The 15,826-nt window shown below is 43.6% G+C and overlaps 1 protein-coding gene across 1 annotated transcript in view; it reads right to left on the bottom strand.

Moving 5' to 3' along the window:
• LOC138580570 (uncharacterized) overlaps positions 1 to 15,826 on the bottom strand; it is a 257,926-nt gene that overhangs the window by 22,210 nt on the left and 219,890 nt on the right. The window contains exon 4 of the mRNA XM_069651217.1: positions 12,410 to 12,585. Coding sequence (XP_069507318.1) covers positions 12,410 to 12,585 — 176 coding nt within the window. The remainder of the gene's footprint in view (positions 1 to 12,409; positions 12,586 to 15,826) is intronic.

The raw sequence follows: 15,826 nt of genomic DNA on the forward strand, positions 1-15,826 counted from the left end.
AATAATTGCAATACGATTGTCTTTTTGTAAATAAATGTTATTGTACAGTGTACCTGTAACCCTAACCCCTACCTTCACCATCATGGGTGGCGAACAAGCTGGGTGTCATCTTTGAATTCTCTCTATTCACCTCATATATGTGTATGTATATATTTTTCTCAGGTCTCATCTCATGTAAATGTAAATGCTGCGCACTGTTAATGGAGGGGAGGCTTGCGTATTGCAAATAATAAAACAAACAAACACACAATAAATCTCACTTTTAACTCAACTCCTGTGGTACTTTATGCTTTCCCTGACCTTCCGCCAAAAATTAAATGTCTCAATTTGGGCTGCAAAGCTCGCAGACAACGGGGACAAAATTGGGGCACTTAGAATGCGCCAAGCGGGCCGTGGCATTTGGGAGAGAAGCCAGTTCGCATTTGCACATTGAGGCGCACTACATAGACAGATTCTAAACTTCAAGTTCTCACAGATGCCTATACTATGTGATGTTGCAAATAAAGAATGCAAAGGACAGAGGCTTTGATTTTCAGCTCGCGCCCAGATGAGGCCCACAAGTCGCACTGGAAGTATAAGGGTCTATTGTTTTTTGACCTTAAGACAGGGACCATGCCGAAAGAACTACATTTGAAGGGGGTGCGCAATAATGTAAGAGACGATAAGGCAGAAAATTCAGAAACTAGACCGAGTTTCATTTTAGTTCAGTATACCAAAAATCGTTGTCAAGAGCACAGTCCGTTTTACACACTGCATTACGAAGAGACACAATGGAAATTTCAAATATAATGTAAGTAAATCTTTACACGCTTTTGTACCGGAATGAAGATTTAATGAATGGATGCATGAATAAATGAATGAATGAAGAGCTAGGAAAAGCAAGGAAAACGTGTTCGTAGTGGGCACATGGGCATGCAGGTCCACTGGTCTCACCGATCTCAGTCCTTGGCCCAGCCACTTTTCCCTGCACTGCCTACCTGCACTACGGGACTATCTCTGTATCCTTCAGCCCCTTCTCCCGGCATTTACCTTGCACTTGCCACCAGCTGGCCCTATTATTTAATTTGTATTCAACTAACCATGTACAGCACTTTTACCCCCTCTACCCCCCTTCCCCATGCGCGATCAGAAAGACACCTGGCCTAGTAGGATCGTTGTCTGTCTGCCCTTGTTCCCCACCTGCCTCGTCGCGCCTTGAAACACTTGAGTATAGGCGCGTTACAAATGCCATATCATATATCATATCATTCCTCACGCATGTAGAATAACTGTCGTTTATCATTGTGTGTTGGCCTCGATTTATTTAGTTACTTTTCGCATTGATTTTAGAGCCGAACATACTCCATTGAACTATCCTTGCAAGCAAATAGTTTCTGATCGGCTGTAATAAATAAAATGAGTAATATTAATGAAGATCGGCTGGCGAGACTAATTATAATTTTTTTGTTTTCATAACAGGTATTTGCTCCCCTTCTGCTACTGCTATCGGTTTGAGACACCAGCAGATGGCTTTTACAGTAGACACCTGCAGCTTCGTGTGAACAACTGGAGCACACTGACAATTTTATGGGACGATCGCCAAGGGCCCAGATGCCCTTACGCTGTACTAGTGGCTAGAAGCAACATATCAACCTTTACGATGGACTAGTGCCTAGTTGATGGAACAGCCTTGCGGTTCACCATGCTTCCAAAGTGCTTCTTTTTACGAAAAGCAACACCCTGTGTACCATGGCGGATACAGATAAAAGAAAATAAATGGCTTTCGGAGTTCATATGGCAATTGCTGAATATTCTCTAAACATTTAATGTCAAATAAATGTACTTTACCAAATGTACCGTGTTGCTGTTTGATTTTAAAGTACAGTTTCATATTCCGAATTGTGGCGCACTGTGTTGTGAGATGGTCTGTGTTGGTTTCCGGGTTCTGTGTGGAGTCACGTAGAAGACGACTGGGAGCGTTTGCCTACGCAGCACAGTAACGTCACGGAGAGAGGCGGGGAATATGAATGTTTGGATAATGTTAGGCTCAGGGGCGGGGGAATTGATTTAGTGCCGCAGAAGCAGGTCAGCCAGGGCGATGCGGCAAGTGATAGGATTATCACAAAATGGCGGCGCCCTGGTGTCTGTTTTCGTGTGCGTTTAATGGACCAAAACTCGGGTAAGGTCCATAGGAAAGTTTTCTAAAATCGAGCCACTTAGACTTAAAAAAACATGGCCGACCCGTAGGAACAATAAACAATTTTACTAGACCATGCCTTTAATAGCCTCCCCAGATCGGCACAAACAGACCACTCTCGTTCATCTAAATGCATGCAATATGCATTATTTGTGACAATCGAATATATAAAGATATAGTTCAAAACCTTGATTGAATTCTTATTAAAGTGTAGCATATTTTGTCAGAATCTATGGAGTTTGCAGCTTTTTCAACTCCTCTTCAATTATAGGACACGTTGGCAATTCAGCTATACTTGAACTATTCCTGATAACTATGATGGTCATCTGAAAAATGATCAGCTGTGATATATCTGGGGTTTCTTGGGGTTTTGTGCAGACGGGATGTGGCCTAACAGTTTGGGCTGGACTGTCCCTTATGTGGTGGGACCAAGCCGGATTTTCATATGGTCTTTCCCCTTTTGTAATGGCATGACATACTGGAAAACAGTGGTCTGGAGGATTGTCAAGAGCTTTGTCATTGTTTTTGATTAATTCTGAACTCTCCAGCCATCACTCTTCTGTGTTGCAGGGATTAGTTATTGATAGCACGCATGTGCTGAAGGATCCATCCACCCTTACAAGGTGCTGCATTCATATCTACACCCACATGGGCATTCCAAAATATAAATCAGAAATCTGGGATTACCAATGAGTGTTTTTCGTTGTCTGTGTTTTTTTATTGCTCTATTCACGCTTTCTGCATATTGGCAAAAAAAAAGCAATGCAACCAGGTTTGAAAAGTTAATGATGTGCTAAAATGGATGCGTACTACATTTTTCAGATCTGATTCATACTGTACACTCTAATATATGCTTCGGTATATTATAATTTTCACATATAAAAATAAACTGTGGTTTGTGGGTGTGAATGTATTTTGTATGATGATAATCTATGATCACCCTATGTAGATGGCACCATAAGGCAGAGTTATCCTACTTCCCGACAATGCTTACTTATTCTGAATGGCTGCCATTATCAAACATTGGCATTGAACTTCTTGAGGCTGCTGATTCATCTGGAGTTGATGATATCATCAGATTGCGACATCCTGAGGCTCACGCATGCTGAGTGAATGCTATCATAAGTAACATCCCACTGCCCAAGGACGCTGCCAGGATAATGATCTTTAATCGATAAGGGATGCCATCCTCAGATGATGACCTCTTTATTTTTAATAGTGGTTATTTATCCTGAGTCAGGACATGAGCAGGTGAAAATGTTGACGACCATTACGGTGCGGCGCAGTGATCGGATAGACTACTGTGGCCCGCAGCACCTACCCCACTGTACCCACCCTGGCCTCTTACCTTAACGGTGGCATATATGGAAGTGTACAGCCGACTTCCCTCGATCGCTGCAGCGTCAATTTCCACCCACTTATGTGGGTCGGCGCTGGTGCCGCAGGGTCCTTTCTTTTTTTTGTCTTCTTTTTTTTTCTTTACTCATTTGTGTTCCCTGCTACCATGTAATGGGTGCGGGGGACACCCCCGCAACTCCCGGCCCCCATCAAACCAATTAAAAGGAGTCAGGGACACCCCTGCATCCCCCGCTTCCATTAGTCGGAGTAATGGGGGTCGGGATATTAGTACGGCGCAAAGGCGCTGTACTCGAAATAAGTGACATTTTGGAGTTGCAGTATTTGTGTGATTTCATGAAAGTCTACAATGTGGTAATGCGCATTTGTTCCAGGGACCTGCCAACATCGGACAGTGAAATCGCACTGTATAATGATGCTCATTCTTCCTTTGCAGGGAACATAATCAGATTATGAACACCTACATCATACAAAGATTCACTCACCCTGAGGTGTTCACATCATCAAATATTGACATCCTGCCATCTCACATTGTTTTATATCCTGACAAAATGGAATTATCAGACAATGGGCCTCATTAGGAGGCAGCCGGCCACGTAATGAACGGTGCCGGTACAGTACCGGCACTGTTCACTACAGGCTGCCCCATTACGAGGACTGCTGCGGGACCCGCAAAGGAACGCCTGGTCAGACCAGGCGTCCTTAGCGGGTCCCGCTAGCAGTCCAGGATGCTAACAACGGGCCCGTCATTAACGGGCCCGTTGTTAGCATCCTCCCCATTCCCATTGAGCCCTTTTGGGCTCAATGGGAATGGGGATACATTTTTATTGGGTCCCACAAAAGGGCAATTACCAGGTCTACCAAGGTCGGCATGACCAGGTTATTGCCCTTTTCTGGGACCCGGTAAAAAATCATTACCGGCGGCGGCAGTCGTGCCTTGTAGTAGCTATTCTCTGTTAATGTGGTGTTATGTACCCGTTCCATGGGAAATACAGGGGGAGGGGAGAAACGGCCCACGGCCCCAGTTAATGGCTGAAGCGAAGTGAGGGTCATTAACGTGGGAACAGGGCCATTACCCCCCCACAGTGTTACTCGTGGAACGGGTGCATAAGGCCATTCGCACCCCAGGTTAACAAAGCGCCAAAACCGCGGTGTTAAAAAAAGGATTTTCCTTCCTACAACGGGACGCTGCACGCGTCCCGTTGTAGGAAGGAAAATCCTTTACCAACATAGCTGCCATGGAAAGGGAAGAGGGGCTCTGTATGGAGCCCCTCTTCCCTTTCCATGGTGGCCGAGGGAAGCTGAAAGGAAAGGTGCGGGTGCGGCAGCAAGGGCCGCCGCAGCCAAAGTAAGTTAAGTGGAGGTTGGGTGGTTAATAAAGACAGCAAAACGGGGACGGAGGGTGGGAGGAAGATGGCGGCGGGGAGAGCTGGTCCTCAGGAGGCTTGGAACGCAGGCTTGTACCGGCAGTTCAAGCCCACGTTCCTAGTCACCTGATTGCCTGGCTTCCCTGTCCGGGTTTTCTAATGAATTATGATATCATCAGAGAGTAACATGCTATGCCTGAAAATACACATTTTTCCTGAGTGGATGATGTCAACAGATGGAGGCATATTTCATATTAGATTAGTTATGTTCATACAGCCTGAGACAATTATTCATCAAATGGTGACCAGCGAGTGACATTATCAGACGGTGGCATATTACTGTCCGAGGCTATTCATCCATCCTGGATGGACAACATCATCAGACAACAACATCCAACTCACTGATAATGGTCAATAATTCTGACTGAATGTCATAATTGGACAGAAACATCCTTCTGACTGATGATGCTCATTTATCCACAGTGGATGACATGATCACACAGTGACATTCTACTATGGCTGTTCCAAAACTTGGCCTCCAATAGTTACTTAGCTGAATGTCGGAAACAGATTAGATATTCATCTTCTAGTGAATACTTATATGATTGATTATACACAGGGACTTTTAAAAACGGTATGTTTGCTGGATTTGTGTAGCAACACTGGGAGTGTACTAACATTGTGTAACACGGTTGTTGGGGTATGTTGGAAAAGTGTGAACAGGAAGTGGCAGTATACTAGAATTGTGCAAATTGGAAATTTACTGTATTTGTGTAACAGAAAACTAGAAGTGTGCTCAAAATGTTTATCAATAATGAACTGAGAAATTATGGATTGTGCAATGCACAGTGAATCAGGAGTCTTTTGCAATTATCTAAACTGGTAATCTGTTGGTATAGCAAATACCAATAGATTATCTGGCATGCTCTGCATTGAGATGACACGATTGGTAATATGCTATTATTCTGCAAACTGGAAACATACCCATATGATTGCAAAACTCTGAATGTACTATGTGACAAATCCAGGGTATTCTTCCCTTCTCCCCAGAGGGGAATCACCATCTTTGAGGCTAGGGAGGTGATCTGGGACCTCACCGGGAGTGACTCGCCTCTTGGGCACAAGGTCTCTCATTATCAAATGGAACTCCCAGTCCAAACCACCTTATCTGCATATATGGATGTGGAAAAGATTTAAATTTCTGTGGCAATAACTATGTTCCACAAAGATCTTTCTTTTCATGTATTTCCTACAGGCAATTCTGAACATAGTTTGAGCGCCATAGGCACCGAAGAAGTACGATGCTCTGTTTATTCCTTTGAAGTGTGTAAGAGAGGAAACTCATATGAGGAAGGGGATCCGCCACACATACATAAGCCTCTGCATCTATGTCATCCTGGAGGGGCGATGCCATGAAGGACCGCGGAGCCTGTGGCAGCAAGAAGGCAGAGGAAGCGGGCTGCCAAATGGCATTATACCCGACCAAGCAACCGAGGTTCGTGAAGGAGTTCAGACGGGAATACCTGTGTCTCATCTGGTGGCATGACCATGAGCGAGTTGTGGTGGGCTGGAAGGCCTGCAACGGATGCCGAGACCAGATCCATGGAGGGAGCTGAGTCCCCAAGCTACACACACGTCCGACCATAGCTACAGAGACAGCCACAGGGAGAACTAATGAGATTACTGGAGCCTGAGAAACCCGATGGAGAGCCTACGGTTAAAAGGTACAAAGAGTGTGATTAATATTTGGGAAAGCTATACAGGTTATGGGAACCAGAGAAACCTGAACGTACAAATACCCTATGAGATGGGAACTGAGAAAGATACGAACATTGTGAATCAGAACTGGAAAACCTATACAGGTCACGGGAGCCGAAGAAACCCAAATGTGCTAATACCCTATGAAAGGGGGACTGAGAAAAATATGAACATTGTGAAGAAGAGCTAGTAAAGCTACAAAAGGTACGGGGAACCTGAGAAACCCATTGGTGCAAACAGCTTATGAAAGGGAGATTGAGAAAGAAATATGGACATGTTATATTAAGGCAAGTCACAGAAGGTACAGAACTCTGATAAGACAGGGGGGAACGGCTGCCCTATTCGGAACAGCTTGGATACAGGAAAATAACATATACGAGAATCACAGAACTTTGGGGGAGAACCCAACACCTCGAAGAAGGAAGTGTTGTTTTTGGTTCTTTTAATAAATCCGGGAGGATTGGAAATGTTCACAACCAGAGACAGTTTCTTTGATACCAGGAGGAAGTGAAACCCTAACTTGAAACAAAGACTGGGAAGAATATCCTGTGTTTTTAAAAGGAACTTTTGAAACCCCAGGCGCACCATGTATAAGTTAGGCCAATCAGACACCCTGTTGAGGCTATTGAACAAAGTCTCCAATTTCCCTTTTAATTGGATGCTTTTTCTAAAGCAGTAGGGCCAGTTAGTTGGATAGGCATCAGACTGAAGAACTTTATTTTGGACTCTAAATCCCACATTAGCTTTCACTTTGTTAGGTAGGGAACTTCCCTCTTAGCGATAGGGCTAGTTAGGCATTTTGACCCTTTTATATATCTATATATATAAAAGTGACCATTTAAGGTTTTGTTGGTTTGTGGCTTTGTGTATGCTCCCTATACAAATCCACACCATTTCACCAATCTGCACCAACTTTTGCACAGTCACCTGTTAGGACCCTCCGGACATTACTGGCTATATGACATCAGGAAACCCCACCCCATTCCCCGAATTTCAGCAAAAGTGCAAATTTGGGTGTGGGTTTGTGGCTTTGCATATGTTCCCTATACAATTCCACAACGTTTCACCAATCTGCACCAAATTTTGCAGAGTCACCTGTTAGGACCCTCCGGATCTTACTGGCTACATGACATCTGGACACCCAAGCCTTTTTCCCGGATCACAGCAAAAGAGAACATTTGTTTGTGGGTTTGTGGCTTTGCGTATTTTCCCTATACAATTCCACACCGTTTCACCAACCTTCACCAAATTTTGCACAGTCACCTGTTGGAACCCTCCGGACATTACTGGCTATGTGACATTTGGACACCTCACCTCGTTCCCCACATTTCAGCAAAAGTGAAAATGTGTGGGTGGGTTTGTGGCTTCGCATATGATCCCTATACAATTCCACACTGCTTCACCAAGCTGCACCAAATTCTGCAGAGTCACCTGTTAGGACCCTACAGACATTACTGGTTACATAACATTTGGACACCCCACACCTTTCCTCCGGATTTCAGCAAAAGTCAAAATGTGTGGGTTTGTGGCTTGGGAAAGCATTGTTGCTTATACAATTCGACACCGTTTCACCAATCTGCAGCACATTTTGCACAGTTACCTGTACCTATGAGGGAATGAAAATCTGAGGAACACTGGGTATATCAGCTAGTTTAGAATAAAACCCTTTGAGAATGAACTCTAATTGTTTGAGTACTTCTTCTGGCTCACCACAAATCGTATAATGAAACTAGGACGATATTGTGTTTCTCAAACTAGAAGTATACTGGGATTGCCAAACTGGAAATACATTATGGTTTTCATTACTGGGATTGTACTAGGATTAACACCCCATGGATATTATACTCTGAGTATACTGGGCTTCTAAAACTGGAGGTGTACTGAGATTGTTAATCGGGGAGTATAATAACATGGTAAAACTGGGAATTTACTGGGATTGTGTGTATTGGGAATATGCTAGGTTTGTCAAACTGGGATGGTAACATAGTTGTCAAACTGAGTTTACTGTAATTGTCAAACTGGGACTATACTAAGGCTGTCAAACTAAAAATATACTGAGTGGTCAAACAGGCAATAAACTGGCTTTGTGCAAGCTGGGAATGTGTAACTGGGAGTACACTGGAATTTTGAAATGTTAGACTGATGTGGTTGTTAAACAGAGTTCACTGGGATTGTCAAAGTGAATATGCTGTGATTTGATAGTTGGGAAAATACTGGACATACATGGATGATAAAACAGGATATATACTGCGCTTGTGCAAACTGAGAATGTCAAAATGAGAGAATGCTGGTTTGCGTGTATTGGACAGGCACTAACTTGGGAAATACTGGTTTGTCAATCAATACAAGACATCTATGTGCAAACACTTACTCATGAGCTGCTTTGCAATTATGACAGCAGCTACCCATTGGAATATTTTCCCATCTGAGATAGATGGATTTCTATCACCACAAGGCTTCAAAAAACACCTTGGTAAAGTATGGGTGCAGTATAGTGAATGCATCAGTCTTGGCCATGCTTGGTGATGGTCATTCTTCCTGGTTGGATTATATCACACCTCGTGTTGTTGCCCTACTGCGTGATGGTGCTAATTTATTCTGAGCATCAGACATCAGAATATAACTTCTCCATTGCTTCAGGATCCACCACTCTTATGCAACAGATATTATAAGATGATGGCCAATCTAGTTCCAAAAGAGGCTAGGAAATCATAGAGCAGCTCATCCTAAGGGCCTGAGAGGAATCAATGGCAGCACAAGCAATTATGATCACCTGACTTTCAAAGGGTTACAGGCAGATATAGAATACATGCACACCTCATTGTGCTTTGGGACACTGTTCTGCTCTGCTTATACTGACGGTAGGAAACCAGCAGCCTGTCAGAGTCATCAGCCAACTGTGGTTCATTATGTCATCTAAGGATTCATTCTGTCTGATTACCATAGTTTTCTGAATAATTGTTAGTAGCCCGGATAATAGATCAATGCCAAATGATGGCTTCATGGCTCAGTGGTTTATCACATGGATTGTGAGACTTCCTATTCTATGCTACCAGATTATAGTAGGCATGGTTCCGTAATGATAAGCATTGCTTACCTTCTTATATCTTAAAGTGACGACCAGTGAATCTTTTCATTAAGGGGAGTAAGTATTTCCCACAAATATGACAGAGCAACCAAACGTAGCGAGCACGCCCAAACCAATAAACTAGACTTTGGGGATAGGGGTGGGGGGTCTCTGTGTTTCCCCCCTGAGAATTTCTTTTCATATTTGGTTAAAATGGTGCATTACACAGCACACTTTCTGTGATAAACTGGGTAAAAAGCCAGGCAGTTTGCAATTGGTGTTGTAGGGTAACTCCATTCCGGAAATGTAATAGATGCAAGTCACCAACAGGGCACAGGAGCATTTCCCAAAACATTTTCATGATGCCTTCCCCCCTAACATATGCCAGTATAAACAAAGTTTCACAGTGTCTGTGCCCATAAATTGCCATGCTGACTGCGCCAATATATGCCAGAATTCACATATAAGAACATACTCATGTTGGCTTTGCACATAATGCCAGTAATTATGCTATAAAAAAATATGTAGCAGTATCCACACATAAAAACATGCTCCTGCTGGCCTTGCCTTTAAAAATGCCATGGTGCAACAAGAAAACATGTCCAAACTGGCTGCACCATTTAGTCCAGTCTAGGCATGTAATAACAAGAATCATAGATAGCCAGAATAAAATCCCATGCCATAATAATTTAAGAAAGGGCCATACTGGCTACCCCAAAATGCCAGTTTAGCCAAATAATCACACATACCATTCTTGCTTTATCGTAGATGCCGAGAATAAAAGAAAACATGTCACAGTAAGAAAGGACTTGACTTGCTGCCACAAAATGCCAGTCTAGCCAAGTAATAACACATACATACATGAAAACCTCCTAATTTGCATATGGATTGCACTCACAGAAGTGACCTCTCAGAAAAGAACATTACATGCAGCATCATCAGTCTTTGATACTTGAGGGCACCAAGTAATAACACCTCACCTTTCTTTTATCAACCAACGGTTTGTAAAAGAAAGGGTGATGCTTTTTTACAGGGCATCTATGGTAGAAGTCCAGAAGAAACTACGTTGTTGCTGTTCCCTGACCTCTACCCCCACCCATTCCCCAGGCCCAGCAAAATCACATACGTGCACACACATTCACACAACACATTCACAGAGAGCATTCACTATACTGATTCACATGCACACTGATACATCATGCACTCACTCATTCACACACACACATTATAAAACATACACAAGAAAGAATCTTAGCTGCTTGCGGCTCCGGTCCAGATACAGCTCTGCCACACCCTCCAGAAAGTCCTGCAGCTACTGCAAAGCATGAACAGGTACTAGGAAGAAGAGAGCTTTATGTCTGGTTCACTTTCCTTGCAAACATACCCCAGGAAATTATAATTCATACTCTCTGCTAATCTTTTCCTTTTATCTCCTTGGGTCCCAGATTGTGTGCTTTCTTGAATGAGTTTCACCTTATTCTTAGAATTTCATATGACGTGAAGGTTCCAGACTTGCAGTGATGTATTATAGCAGCTTGGTCTACTCCCCTGCCAAGCATATGTTTCTTTCTTGTCTGTCTCTTTTGCTCTCAGGGTCTCAGACCCTCTCATTCTGCTCTTCATGTTCGTTCCCTGGCTTTCCCGCACCTCTAGCCCCTCTCGGTCTGCCCGTATACCTTTGGACTTGGTTTGCGTCTTCTGAGCAGTGGGACATCAGTGTGAGGCTCCGGTAGCGTTCGGGTGCCTCAACTCGTTGGTCGCGGTAATTGCAGATTTCTGCATCTCTCGAGGGATGTCTTGTCTCTGTACCACAGCCCCTGTGATCCTAGGACACCCAGAAGGTTGTTTGGGTAGTGAGGCGCATAGTCCTCACGTCCTGGACTATGCGTGGTACTTCTCCTTCCTCTGTGCACAGCGTTCTTCTCTCCCGTTCTGCGGCACTCGCTTTGGCATACCTGGCAGTTCCTCTCAGGAGGGTGGATCTTCTTCACCTGTTTTCACTCCTTTATTTTGTATTACTTTGGTCCAATTGGGTAAGGTGGAAAACTAGACCACTCCCAACAGTTCCCTGGAGTAATCTTCCAACTCCTAGTCATCTTCTTCTTCCCAGTACTTGTATTAACAATGTATGAAAGGCAAGTTTGATCATCTTGTACCTTATTCGTGTTCATTGTATTAGGTTGGCTGACTTTACAGTAAAAGATATTGGCACTGGTTGGAAGGAGGGGAGGAGGGTTTGACTTTGGCAAAGACGGAGGGTCTAACAAAGAAGAGGTATACTGCGTTCTGAGGGAATGGTCGTCCCTAACCCATAAGTGACTCCACTTCCCACGTGATCCTTCTCCTGTGCACCACCCCCAGGGGGATTATTGAACTGTAGACGCACCACCCTAGCCTCATGAGAAGGGGCTCCCCCTAGGGGAGAAAGGACGACATCAAAAGACCAACAGTGTTTAAGAACTTGATAATAATTATTAATAGTAATAAGTGCTCTCAGTGTATCACCTTTCACAAGCACTGAATCCACATTGAGTGCGCACAAACATTCACAGGTGATTCATTTTTGTATGCACTTTACACACAATTACCGAATCAATGTGACTCTTTTCTACTGCTGTATGCGCTTCCTTGATCCCGCTCATCGGGATCCATCTGTGGTTGCAAAACCTCCCCTCATAGACTTACCATGGATACAATGCAGCTGGCCAGAGCCTTCGCCAGGTTCAGGAGTAGAAACCCCAGCACAGGCACAATGACTGGTATGGATTTTCCTGGGCAGCAGGTGGAGTTGGGAGCAATGATAATACTGGGGTCTAAGCGCAGAGTCGCATATGAAGTCGGGGTCTGGGTTGTTGGACACTCTGTCAAAGAAAAAAAGTTAGGATAAAGTATGGTATTCTTCATTACAGACTTAATACTTAATTTATATTCAATTGCCCAAAGCAAATTGTACATACACAGAGCCGTCTCTGAGTCATCATTTGATATGTGTCAAGGAACGCCCTATCTACTTTATGCCTGGTAAAGTCAATTTAATTGGTTATTTATATTGTGCAGTTTCCCACCACACTGGTGTCCAAGCACCAAGGCTTGTCTGTAAAAATGTGTTATTGGGACTCCACCGGTATTTCCTGACCAGGGTCTATGGAGGAATACAGCAGACTGGGGGGGGGAGGGCAACGCTGCACCAGATATCACCACAAAAAAGGTATAAAATGTTGAGGAGGGATTATTGAATAGGGGAAGGAGGAGGTGGGGCTTGTTTAAGTTTGGATGCATGTAGTCTCGAATGTGATGCCTTGAGCAATTTGTAGTGAGGAAGTAGATGGAAATTCCACAGTGCTTGTTTCTAGTGTTGAAATATATACATTGGGTATCAATACACAGCTGGAGTGGCAGTATATTGATACTCTGTGGCTAGTATATGTAGGAGGTGTGATGGGCTTGACATTTGCTCAAGCAAGTTCTACGTGATTTCATCAACAACACTTACCTGAACGACCTTAAGTGCGACTTCTGTTGGTTGTGCATTATATATATATATATATATATACATATATATATATATATATGTGTGTGTGTGTGTATGTTGGTTACATGACCGACTGAAGTCGAACTAAAGGTAGACGAGGTAAGGGTGACTGACGAAACCACAGATTACCGCTCAGGCCCTCGATTGAAGCACGTAGGCTTATTTGGGAGTTGATACATTTACCATTGCCCCAATCAAATACTAAGCAGAGTAGTCCTGAGACTGCCAGGCTTACTCCAGAATCAAGGATTGACAATGTGAAAAGAAAAATGTATTATCATCTTCATCAAACTTTATTTAAAATGCACCTTGACAATTCATTAAAGTACACAACGCGATAAAGACATGATACAATAAAAATAAACAAAAGAAGATATAAAAAAGGGAATACAATATTAACCATCAAGTTGAGTCACAGGGATAAAAACAATGGGCTCAACATGTCATAAGTTTCAACGTCTCAGATATGGGCCGGGGTGCCTTTCTTAAATAGACGTTCAAGGCAGAGTTTACCCACAGTTCTTTCCTTGAAACCAGGTCGGAAAGCATTTCCTTATATTAGTATACTTCAAGATTGGGATCAAATAATAAGCACATGAGATAGCGTACTTCGGCATATTAAAATGAAAGGTGGACTGGCTTCAGCCTCGGCAATACAAAAGGGGCAGTTACTATTTGCAGAGAATGCATAGTTGGTCCAGGTGGCAAACCATGTGTTTAGCAGCAGCAAATTAAAACGAAGTCTGGTCAAGGCCCAGCGTTCGTGAATGTGAATTTTAGAAGTAAGATATGGCTGAATAAAAATTTTCGAAATGGCCTGAAACGCTCTACATTTTTAAATGTTGGGCCAGCCAAACCCCATGTTTCCCTATAGTTGGTGTCCAGCTTCATGGTTAGGTGTTTAATTTCCGATTTTGAAAACGCAAAGCTTGAAGATCACAAATTGAGAGCACTCAGAGCAGCTAGGCTTTTTAAAAGATGGCTGCACCACAGGCTCTTTTTAGCACCTGGATAGGGCATTAAGTGATCTAAAATGAAGTTGTTAATGTGGCTTTACGATTTGAGCGGGAGGACAGCCACAGCTTAAGTGCTGCATTCGACCAGAATTGAGAGATCGGGTTAATACCAAGTTCTATATAAAGTTTGAAGCCCAGTGAGCATTTTGGCAGACCTAATATTCTGTGGCAAAATTGGTTTTCCACCACTTATAAAGTATACAAGTCTTCATAACCCCAGACCTCGGCACCGCATATACTGATAGCTTTTGGGCGTATCGCACAGATTTTCATAATGATCAGCACAGGCTGTGGGCCAAAGACAGACCTAAACTTACTAACGGCACCAGTACTTTGGGCCATCTTCCTGGCAGCGATATTCAAGTGCGTAAGCCCCCTTACATTTTTATCAAAAGTTACCCCCAGGTAAGTAAAATGGTCTTTCCGTGGGATCATTTTGTCTGGCCCGGTGGTATAAATGAAGCGACTTTTGGGGCGCTTACTAGCTGAGATACTGACAGCCAAGAATTAGGCCATATTTACTTTCAAGTCCAGCGAGGCCATCAAATTCACATATCTTGTGATTAATTTTTGAAGTGAACTTGGTGTTCTTGCGATAAGAGCCATGTCATCGGCATAGGCCAGGACGCATTGTTAAATCAAAAATGAGTCATGGACGCCCCTCTATGAGAACGAACACGGCAAAAATTGCCTGTTCTATAGGGTGGTACCCACTCTAGAGTTCGCACCCACAGGAAGCAGTGTTAATTTGGAACCAAAATGTGGGATATCCACTTGGCCCTCAAGCAGTGCGCTTTCAAGATAATTACAATATAGGGAGAACAGCATGGGTGCCAAGACGCACACCTGGCATACACCCTTGTCAACCTTAAACCCTGTGGTACGATCCTCACAGATGGCCAACTCTCACTGCAGATCGATTTACGTCTATGGAGCTCCAGCAGGACCCGAGCCATTTATTCCGGTATGCCCTGCTCGCAAAGTACCATCCACAGCTTTGTCGTATTGATGGAGTCAAAAGCTGTGGATAGGTCAATGAAGGCAACATATATGGGCTCTTCTTTAATGTGTACAGCACTTGCCAGGGTCAGGTACATGTTTAATACCTGATTCGCAAAGCCAAGAGTATAAAATAATACAATGAAGTGTGTGAATATTTTTTAAACGTTCTAGCTAGAAGGTATATAGGGCGATATGAGGACGGTAGAGTGTTATTACCTTTCGTTTAGCTTGGAAACAAGCTTGCGTCTTTCCAGGAGTTTGGGAAAATGGTGCTAGCATGATGTTCTTAATATAGAACTGGGCGGCATGTCCAAGATGGTGGACTGAGCAGATGTAAGAGGCGAGGTCTCCCAATCTTTTACAATAATAATGCAATATAAACCCTCTTGGGAGACTTGAGAGAGCTGGAAGCAGTACCCTGCAGCATGCAGAGGCCGGGAAAGGAGAAGAAAACGAGAGGAAGAGGGCCACAACACCCAAGGCTAAGCCACCAGAGCGAGGCCTGGAGAGGCACGCGGCCTGTCAGAGTGAAGACCCAGGAGTCCCTAGCAG

Source organism: Ambystoma mexicanum, chromosome 3p (assembly GCF_040938575.1).
Source record: "Ambystoma mexicanum isolate Mex_15411 chromosome 3p, UKY_AmexF1_1, whole genome shotgun sequence".
Taxonomy (NCBI): Eukaryota; Metazoa; Chordata; class Amphibia; order Caudata; family Ambystomatidae; genus Ambystoma; species Ambystoma mexicanum.